The sequence below is a fragment of the Gossypium hirsutum genome, chromosome D11 (assembly GCF_007990345.1).
Source record: "Gossypium hirsutum isolate 1008001.06 chromosome D11, Gossypium_hirsutum_v2.1, whole genome shotgun sequence".
NCBI classification, from domain to species: Eukaryota; Viridiplantae; Streptophyta; class Magnoliopsida; order Malvales; family Malvaceae; genus Gossypium; species Gossypium hirsutum.
The window spans coordinates 57,566,953-57,577,784 of NC_053447.1; the positions used below are offsets into that span (position 1 = coordinate 57,566,953).

Genomic DNA, 10,832 nt, shown 5'->3' on the forward strand with positions numbered 1-10,832 from the left:
ATATATCTTTAGCGGGAAAAGATGTGTAGAACAAAACCAACAATAACAAAGATAACCAAGACTTAATCACCTAGTCACAGGTGGCATAAAAGCCAAATAAGTATTACAGTTAATCCTAAGTTCTTATTATATCTGTTCTTTTTTATATAATGTTCAAAACTATTCATAATCCATTCCCAACCCTTAAATAGGAGGATAATGCGCTTCAATGCACTCGAACGCACGTCCTCTTGCATCTGCAACAATGTCGATGTTAATCAAGCTAAGACTCAATCGACACCCTAATTAATTTTTAATTTGAATATTGTTTTGATTTTTAAAAAAAATATATATTGAATTATTTATATTTTATCTAATTATATATCATTTTTGAGTTTTTATTTTGAATATTTCGATATTTTTTTAATTTATACATATCTTTTAACTTTTTATTTTTTAAAAAATTATATAATTAATATATAAAAATAAATTTTCATAAATATAGTATATTTGAATTTTTGTATTCTTTTCTTTTCTTTTTTTGAAATTATTTGATGTAAATGAATACATAAATTATAAATTAAGAACTAATTTTTCATTTGAACCTATTTTTTTATATTAAGAGTAGTAAATGAATGGTTGAGATGTAATAAATGAAGTAATCAAACTCGAAAACCTTTTCGGAATATACATTCATAAAAATTTTGCTTTAATTTTGGTATGCGAAATGAGGAGAAATTCTTAGATAAGCTCTTCCTACCACATTAGTCATCGTCGCATTTAATAAAATAAAGAAAAGGTTTTTACATGTCATTATTAAATTAAACCAGGATTAATACTTAATAATTTTTCCAAAAAATCTTAATGTAGGACACAATAATAAATAAACTTACTTTTTGCACAAGAAAACAACATAATATAAATTAAACAAGTTAAGAAACAACCAAAATATGTTTCATTTTTATATAAATTATTCAATTGATTTGACAAGTGATAACATGACCATTTTAGAATTCTAATCATAAACATCCCAAAATAATTTAAACTTTATTCTTATTTCAATTTCAAACACAATAATTTTAAAAAAATATATATTTGTTTGATGTATACCTTCAAGTATAAAAAAAAATAATAGTATGAATTCCGAGTTGTAATATATTAGTCCAGTGTTTATTTTTTTAGGAATAGTTTGTATCAAGAAAAATTTCATTATATTTTCTTAAATCTTAAAATCACAAAAATTTTAAAATTTTAATTACACCCTAATTATTTTTAAAAAATTTCTCATTAAATTCTTAAATTTTTTGAAAATTTTACTATACCCAAAGAATTAGTCTCAGTATGCGCCACTGAATGCAACAAAAAATATGAAACAAAAACGAAACACGAGTGATTGTTCAGAAGAAACACGTGTCAACATAAAAATATAAAACCTAAAGAGATAATTGACACGAGAAAGAAAAAGGAAAAACTAGACTATTGCAAGAGCTGTTTTCAAATTTAGTAGTAAATTAATATGATTTGAAACTTTTATAATTTAATAATCTGAACCGGACTTTATGACTCAATTTGGAAAAGTTATATCTACTCATTTGAAAATTTAATTTAAAATCGTGTGATCTAAATTCTTAATTTAACTAATCTCATACGAGTTACATCGACGTTATGACCAATCGTCTCTCGATTTTCCCCTACCAACATATTAAACGATTAAACTAAACACTTGAAACCACTTATAAAGATCACCCCTACGCATATATAAGAATTACTAATTGAATATCACCACAACAACCACCGAAACAAAAATCATTCACTTACCCAACACAAAAAAAAAATTCGAACGATGGAAACACCACTATTTCCTATACTTATCCAAATTAGATTCTTTTCTTCCGAATTTAAAACAAAAATAAACTCCACTTTGCACACAAAATATTCAGAGATAAAGGATTTGAACCAAAAACCTCTCATATGCAAGCACAATACTTAACCACTACATGACAAAATTCCTACAACCTTAATTCAAAAATAGAACATCACCACCCCGATTTCACTAACCCAATTTCTTCTAATCCAATTTTTGAGATGTGATAATATATGTATATATATCACTCTCTAAAATAATTTAAAAATTAAAATAAACTAATATTATTAAAATATTAATTATATAATAAAAAAACCAATGCATTGCAGGGTTATAAAAAAGTAGTATTATTAATAAAGTATAATCATGAATTTTATACATTTATTTTACAAAAATGGAAAAGTTAGTTTAAGGATGCGTTTGGTTCACTGTAATGGAATAGAGCTGTAATCAGTAATTTAATTGTTTGGTTGAATGGAATAGATGTTGTAATAATATAAGGAAAAAGACTTAAATGACTAAAGTACCCTTAGCAGAAATTTTATTAGATAGATGATTATTGATATTGTTATTAAATTTTAATAAAATTATTGTTAAATATAATTTATTAAAAAAATAATTTAATCATATTTTAACATAATTATTAAATATAATTTAAAAAATACATAATTTAATAACATTCTTAATATAATTATTATATGAATTAAAAAATCATAATATATAATACTATAAAAATAATATATAATCTGCGTTACTATTTTTAAACTGCAATACATATTTAATGTGCTAAAATATCATTAGTGAAACAAATAATTTAATTATTCTACAATAAAAAACAAGATATTAGAAGTAATGATCTAGAATTTTGCTCAATGCGCGATAGCGCTCATCCTCAGTTAAACCTTCTACCTCACATAATGTTGAATATAATTTTAAAGCACTTTCTTGAATGGTGACTAATCAACACCATTCATAACATTGGAATAAGACATAAACAATAGAGGAAATGCATTAATTTCACCTTCAATAATGATGATGAAAGCTATGTATTGGTTGAGCTAACTATCCTTTTGGAGGAACCATTCAGATTGGGGAAGCCTTTAAGGATGAGATGTTGTGTTAAGGTAATTATCATATGTTTTCTATGATAAAGGTTGCTTGTTTCTTTGGTTGTAATAAAAACAAATATTATAGACTTTGGCTCAATAGTAATACCATTGAACTGGTGAGGTTAAGATCATATCGATTTGATCACTTTAACTTTTATTCATCGATATTAACAAATAAATGGCAATCTCGAAGGGGGACAAGTTACTTTCTTTTATAGTACTACATACACTCCCAAAGAAACCAAGTAAATTGGAGAGATTTGATTTGATATGATAATTTATCCTTAAAAAAAAACATGTTAACAAAAACCAGTCATGTAGAAACATCAACTCGAGCTTCAAAATGATCGATTCCACTTCTATTCTGTTGTTTACTTCTCCTAAGAATAGAAACCTGAATCAAGAAAAAAAAAGCATAAACAACAGATAGAGAGTACATAAATATTTTCATCTCTAATGGCTGTCAAAGCATTGCTGGAAATAATTGGGACTTCATAACCATACATAATTAATGCAGTATCTTAACCACACCTTATAATTTGCTACATCAATGAATATACCATCTACTCCAAAAACATGCATGTTTTAATTGCAAGCATCATACCTTAGGCCTTTCTATGCCACTTCCAAAATATCCTATCCCAAAAGACAAGGATGAGTACGCAGCTGCAATTTCTATAGCTTCAAATTTAAGCAAATAATTTAAGATTGAACAAATTCAACTTCTATTATATGATTTATCACTTCTAGTTCTCACCAAGCATAGACCGTTACCGATTTCAACACCCATGCTCGGAATCAAGTAGATAATTAATGTTTCAAAAGATCGCATCCTATTATACTACTTTTGTATTAATAGAAAGCGATACAAGCAGAGACAACCTAACTCAACAAGGTCCATTTAGGATAACTAAAACTTTCTTCATGTAAAGGGAGCAAATTCCTATTAGGCATATAAATCCAAAAGAATCTTATAGTGACGATGAGACACAGCACTCCCGAGCTGCAAATCTTTTCATTAGGTATTCTCCAGCACCGCTAACACAACAACCAACTATGAAAGAAGCCCCAAAGGGTCCTTTTGAGGAGGCCCAACAGCCTGCACCATACATTGCTGCTAATCCCATACGAACAGAGACCTGTCACCATTGTGGGAAAAAGTGTCTCATAATTATATAGCCTCAAAGAGGAATGAACTAAGAAATACAATTGCATCCAGTAATTATCACCTTCAGTGCAATACCGCTGCTGGAGGCTCCTGATGCTATATTTCCTTCAGTGTCAACCCAAATGACTCCCACAGTGTCCATGATATTGTCTTGTGATGGGCTGGGCATAAATGATTGACCACGCATGATTGACCACCACTGTTGTCCTCCAAAGTATCACAAGTTTGAGCATGTGAGCCTGACATACAGATGCATAATTTCGGTTAAAAATATTGTCCAAGCTTATTGAAATGAAATACATCTCCAAAATTATTTTTTTGGGGGGGGCAGCAAATCTGAAATGAAAATGATCAAAAATAAGTACATGCAGAAGAGACTCAAAGAAACATCCAACAAATTTGTAAGCAATCAAATATCGGTGAAATCAATACAATTCACACTACTAATTATAGATATACAGAGTCTTCACTGCTAAGAGAAAATCATGAATGCTGGTACAGATGCCAATATTGTTGAAACACTAAGGAATGGTAAATTTACTAGTAAAACGATTTCCTCATCTCCCCCGCCTCTGTTTTCTTTTTTTTTCTTGCTCAAAAACTCTGTAACTAATTCAAAGCTCAAAATGCAAAACCCCTTCAACCCATTTACCACAAACAACAAATTCCAACCAGAAATTGAAATCCCTTACTATTGAGACAAGCAACCTGAAATCCCTTACAACAGAAATGCCTAACAATTCAAAAAAACCAAGCTTAGCTTTCTAACCCTAAATTACCCTAAAATAATCGGATCAACCAATCGACCAATTTTTTTCGAAAACTCATTTTTTTCACAGCTCCCTCCTAGTGAAATACAAGCAGAGAAGCAAAGAGACGAAATCCTCACAATGGAGGTGAGATTGAGGGGAATAAGAACCTTACTCGTTCAACTTTAGGGACGCTTTTTACAATGTCGAGATCTTTGTCGAAGATGGTTGTGGGATGAGAATAACTAAACGAGAACTAGGAGATAGGGTTGGGGTGTGGTGGCTTGAGGTGTTTGCTGAGGAAGAGTGGTAAAGGGCAAGAATGGGAGGTTATGTTTTTTTTCTTATTCGGTGGAGGCTCTGTATTGCTATTCTTTAGATCAGGTAGGGAATGGCTATTACAGGAGGAGGCGGAATGGAAGATGAATGAAATTCTGTCGAATGGAAGATTCGGTGAACCAAACTAATGAATAGCTACTTATCACCGAATCATCCAGGAATAGTTTGGGTATTCATGCCAACCAAACGTGTTGTAACTTTTTAAAATTTAATCTTCGTAATTTACAATAAATTGATTTTTATTAATTTCTTGCATATAATTTGTTGAAATATTTCTTTTTCCTAACTTTTTGCATATAAATTGTTGAATTATCGATTTTCATATCAATAATTTAACAACAAAATTTAATAGTGTTACCCAATTAGACTAATCTTTTAATTTTTATAAAGTATGAGGTCTAAATTTTTAAAATTAGTGTATCTGAACTAATTTCTCAATTTTCATAAAAGAAAAGGATGAAATTTATAATTGAACCTATTCATAAATACAAATTATTTTATATGAAAATTTTAGGGTAAACCACCTCGTTAATCACTCTAAAATTTGGTCGTTCCTATTTTGGTCAAACCTAATTCTTTTTGTTAATTTGGTCCCCGTCGTTAAAGAAATTGATCAAACTAGTCACTCAACTGTTAAATCCAGCTCTTCCACCATTAAATCCATTTTTTTTATTTTTTTCCCTTATTTTTTCTATCTCCTCTCTTCTCATTTTCTTCATATTCTCTATAACGACCCTATAGTCAGGGGTGTCGAAAAGTGTATTTTTGGGACTCCGTTCCCATAAATCAGACTCATAAATATTTTTAATAAATATTTGCAAAGTTAGTTGTGTAGTTAATTAGATTTTGATTAAGTGAATTTGGTGAAATTAAAAGTTATTAAGTATAAGGACTAAATCGCATATAAGGTAGAAGTTGAATTATGATTTAAAAATAATTAAAGGGACTAAAGAAGGAATTACACCTTTGTTTCTTTAAGTGGACGGCATTAATGATAATTTTATATATTCATATGTTAATTTATTATATATATTTTATTTTTAATTAAATGAAATAAAATTTATATGTATAAGTTATAAAATAATAACAATAGTTATAATAATAGAATAGGTAAGTGGAAGCATGCAAATTAATAGAAAAAAAAGAAGAGAGAAAAATAAAGAAAGAAAGGAAGGAGAACGCACGACTACAAAGGGTTCAAAATTTTTCAAGTTTAATTGGTTAGTCAATTTAGTTCTTTTTCTTATAATTTTTATATTTTTGGAATCTCGGCGTTAAGTACTACCCAACCAATGTTGAATTTTTAGCATTGATTAAGATTTTAAATGTTTTTAATGTTGAATAGTTTTAGTATTAGGGATTAAATTGATGGATTTTTTAGCTAGAAATGGAAAAAGATTAAATTGTAGAACAAATTGCAAATTTTGAGTAATAGGGACTAAATTGTGAAAAAATAAAAATTTAGGGGTTAATTGAAAATAGGGAGCTAAATTTAGCTTAAAGTGAAATTGGTATAAAAATATAGGATTAAATGTGAAGAATAAAAATTAGTCTCCATTTATGGACTCAATTGAAATTTAGGTAAATACTGAGTAAAAATTGAAATATTCAATGTGAAATTGAATTGTGTTGCATTGATGTATTTTAATTGTTTTAATTTCGTAGCTAATGTCGTACCGGAATCCTTGACTAAAAAGGGGAATGATAAAATCAACGTCGAATAGCTCGGAATCTACGGTTTGTATTTCTATAATCCGGACCTAGTTGTTAATTGTTGTATTTGATTTAATGTATATGGTAAGTGGTTGAGGTGAGTATTTGGGCAGTTTGATAGTGAATTGAAATTATAGTTGATTGAAATGGATTGAATTGGTATGTACATTATGAATTGATTGAATTGGTATGTACATTATGAATGTATTGATTATTTGAATTGAAATGAATATATGTGTAAATGTGATAATGTGCAAGTATGAGAATTGGATATTAGTTGTATTTGAAAGGTGAAATGAAACCCCATTAACTGTATCGGGTTGAGTCGGATATAGATGGCATGCTATAAGATAGGAAAAGTTCAAGGATTTCTTTGACTTCGAGTCGATGAGACACTGGGTGCCACTTTGCTTCGGTTTAACCGATGAGACACTGGGTGTCAATTTATATAGTGTTGGCATAGTTATTACTTCGGATTTATCTAATGAGCCACTGGATGCCAAACTGGTGTGTTGGTTGGATCTGTGTATCCATTCGAGTCCGAGTCGTGTTAATAAGGGTAAAAAATAAAAAAAAAGTTCTATATTTGATATTGAAATGGCATGGTATGTGAAATGGAAATGAGATAATAGATTGAAAAATGAAATGTGAAATATGTTGTGAATAAAACAAATATATGAGTTATGTACTCATGAATTGAATGTGGAATAAGTTGTGCCATTGTATAAATGCAATGTTGATTGATATATGGAAAGCTATTTATATAGCAAGTGATGGGAATTGAGATAATTATTTAAGCCAAATCAAGTTTGAAATCATGTGAAAAATTGAATACAATATGGAATGGCGCATTAATATGTATGAAATTGAAATGATGATATCTTGTAATGTTATGCTTAGCTAATAATGTGATTGAAAATTCAATTTGAGAATTCATGTATTATTATGGCTTTAAATGTTCGGATTATAGAAATATCACTGAGTTTTACTCAGCGTACCGTTTTGTTTTCCATGCGTAGGTTAGGTGCTTCTCTTTTGATCGCCGACTCAGCATCCAACAATGATCCTAATCTCAAATATGGTGATGTTTACCTTTTGTAATGACATGTACCTAGGATGCCTTAATTGATAGTTATTTTGTGAATGATTTGTACATGGAGTTATAAGTGTAATGTTGGTTTGAGTATATAATTTTATGTTTGTATTTGAAGACATAAATTGGCATGTTATTTTGGAACCATTACTTGTGATGTGTATGTGAACTTAAGCTTTGATATTTAGGTAGTTATAAGTTAGGGTAATTTGAATGAATTGGTATACTTAAAATATTGATTTGAATGATGCATTGATGATATGTTTTATGATATAAATGTGGTACCATGAGGGTGCATTGGTTAGGCAACTAGGATGACTGTTTTGGCATGTTTTGATTATGTTTGATTGTGTTTTAAACAGGTTAAACGAATGGTTTTTGAGTTGCTTAGTGCCTAAGTAAGTAGGAAATGGTAAACTTGAGTTTTAAGGTACCTTTAGGTGCACACAGCTTGGCCACACGAGCAACACATATGGGCATGTGACCCAAGTCAGAGAGTTATACAGTTTGGCCACACGGGCGTATGTCTCGGCCATGTGAGGCACATGGCTAGGCCACACGGGTGTGTGACCCTTGCAGTTGAAATATGTTGTGAATTCTTCAGATTAGGCTAATTAGGAATTCTTTCTAAAGGAATTTCAAAAGAAATATGTTGGCAAACTGTATATTGATGATAGAATACAAGAGTTTTTGATGCTGAAACAAGGTGGAATGTCTGTGGTTGATTATGAGTGAGAATTTACACGACTTAGTAGGTATGTCGTTGAATTTGTACCAGCTGAAATTGAAAGTTGCAAGTAATTTTTGCGTGGTTTACGTGATGAGCTTCGGGAACAATTGGTATCGCATAGAATTACTGAGTTTGCTAATTTAGTCGATCAGGCAAGAATAATAGAACAAGCTCTGGGTTTTGATAAAAAGACTGAGACTACTCGTACTGTTGGAAAACATCTTGGAACTTCTAGCTCAAATCCACAATTGAAGCAATCAAAAGAATTTCGTGGTAGTTGGAAGTTGACTTTTAAGTTAGATAGAGTTGATAAAAATCGTGATCGACAACCGATTATGTCCAGGGGTAGTGCGCGAGGTCCATCTAGGGATATTGATATTCCAAATTGTGAGCACTGCGGGAAAAAAGCACCATGGGGAATGCTGGAAGTTAACTCAAGGTTGTTTTCGCTGTGGATCCACAGCATTTTGCTAAAGAGTGTCCGAAGAATGGGAATGCTACCCTTGTTACTTCTCAGAGGTCTATGCCTGCACCTAGAGGCCACAGGTTGAGTCGAGGTGGTTCATTTTTGAAAGACGGTACTAGAAAGGGAAATGATGCTATTACTCATCAGTCGGAGGCCAGAGTGCCAGTCCGAGCTTATATTGTGCGGACACATGAGGATGGCGATGCTAATGATGTTGTGATAGATATATTTTTATTACATTAAGAACCTACTTATGTTTTGATAGATCGGGGATCTTCGCATTCGTATGTTAATACTAAATTAGTTAGATCGAGGAGTTTAAAATCTGAGACATCTAGAGTATCGATAGTGGTGTCTAGCCCGTTGAGACAATCTGTGTTAGTGGATCAGGTGTGTTGGAGATGTCCGTTAGTGATACAGAATATAACATTCCCTGTTGATTTGTTGATAATGATGTTTGGTGATTTTGGGCATGGATTAGCTTACGAAGCACGGAGTGATTCTGGATTGCCGTAAAAAGAATTTTGTTGTTCAGAGTGAAGACGGTGATATGATTGAAGTGAATGGTGTTCGGACGAGTGGTACAACATATATCATTTCAGCAATTCGAGCTAATAAACTTCTCAATTAAGGCTGTGAAGCTTTTCTAGCCTATGTTACCAATTCGAATTCTGGTGATAGTCAGATTAGTAAAATCTGAACTGTTTGTAAATTCTCTGATGTGTTTCCTAAGGAATTATAAGAATTACCACAAGATCAGGAAGTTGAGTTTGCAATTGAAGTATTTCCTGGTACGGCTCATGTGTAAATGTCTCCCTATCGTATGGCACACATAGAATTGAACGAATTAAAAGTGCAATTGCAAGATTTACTGGATCGCGGCTTTATACACCCTAGTATATCGCCTTGAAGAGCTCTATTACTCTTCGTCAAAAAGAAAAATGGCTCGATGCGGCTTTCTATTAACTATCGGTAATTGAATTAGTTGACAAATAAGAATTGATATCCTCTACCTTGTATTGATAACTTATTTGATCAACTAAAAGGAGTTTCTGTCTTTTCAAAGATCAATTTGAGATCAGGTTACTATCAGTTGAAAGTGAAAGATAGTGACGTACTGAAGACAACATTTTGTACGCATTATGGCCATTATGAATTCTTAGTGATGCCTTTTGGGTTGATGAATGCTCTGGTGGCATTCATGATCTCATGAATCATATTTTCCAACCGTATTTGGATCAATTTGTGTAGTTTTTATTGATGGCATTTTGATCTATTCGAAATCTGAATTCGAGCATGAAAAACATCTCAGAATTATTTTGCAAGTGTTACGAGAGAAACAGTTATATGGGAAGCTCAGCAAATGTGAATTTTGGTTATCTGAAGTTGTGTTTTTGGGACATGTTATCTCGGTAGATGGGATCAGAGTTGATTAGAAAAAGATCGAGGCAATTTTTCAGTGGAAAGCACCGAGGAATGTATCAGAGGTTCGCAATTTTCTTGGATTAACTGGTTATTACCGAAGATTTGTAAATGGATTTTCGAAGATAGCTTTTCCGATGACAAAGCTATTGCATAAGAATGTTCAATTTATCTGGGACAATCAGTGTCAAGAAAGTTTT

The 10,832-nt window shown here is 31.2% G+C and overlaps 1 protein-coding gene across 2 annotated transcripts; it reads right to left on the reverse strand.

Moving 5' to 3' along the window:
* Positions 1 to 3,089: 3,089 nt before the first annotated feature.
* On the reverse strand, positions 3,090 to 5,387 carry LOC107926778 (putative threonine aspartase). 2 transcript variants are annotated; one of them, XR_005920665.1, is made up of 4 exons: positions 5,045 to 5,387; positions 4,182 to 4,359; positions 3,557 to 4,091; positions 3,090 to 3,346 (listed from the first exon to the last, which is right to left on the reverse strand). XR_005920665.1 is itself a non-coding variant. In XM_041104578.1 (3 exons), the coding sequence occupies exons 2-3, from the start codon at positions 4,305 to 4,307 to the stop codon at positions 3,924 to 3,926; spliced, it is 294 nt and encodes a 97-aa protein (XP_040960512.1). In that variant the 5' UTR covers positions 4,308 to 4,359; positions 5,045 to 5,387; the 3' UTR covers positions 3,661 to 3,923. The 2 variants fall into 2 exon arrangements, 1 of the variants encoding a protein (XP_040960512.1); XM_041104578.1 differs by lacking the exon at positions 3,090 to 3,346 and having other exon boundaries at positions 3,661 to 4,091.
* Between the last annotated feature and the right edge of the window lie 5,445 nt (positions 5,388 to 10,832).

Bases quoted from the DNA above. Each gene is read 5' to 3' on its own strand.
- LOC107926778 (XM_041104578.1), bottom strand. From the start codon at position 4,307: ATGCGTGGTCAATCATTTATGCCCAGCCCATCACAAGACAATATCATG. The intron at 4,092-4,181 runs GTGATAATTACT...CAATGGTGACAG, and splicing joins GCAGCGGTATTGCACTGAAG to GTCTCTGTTCGTATGGGATT.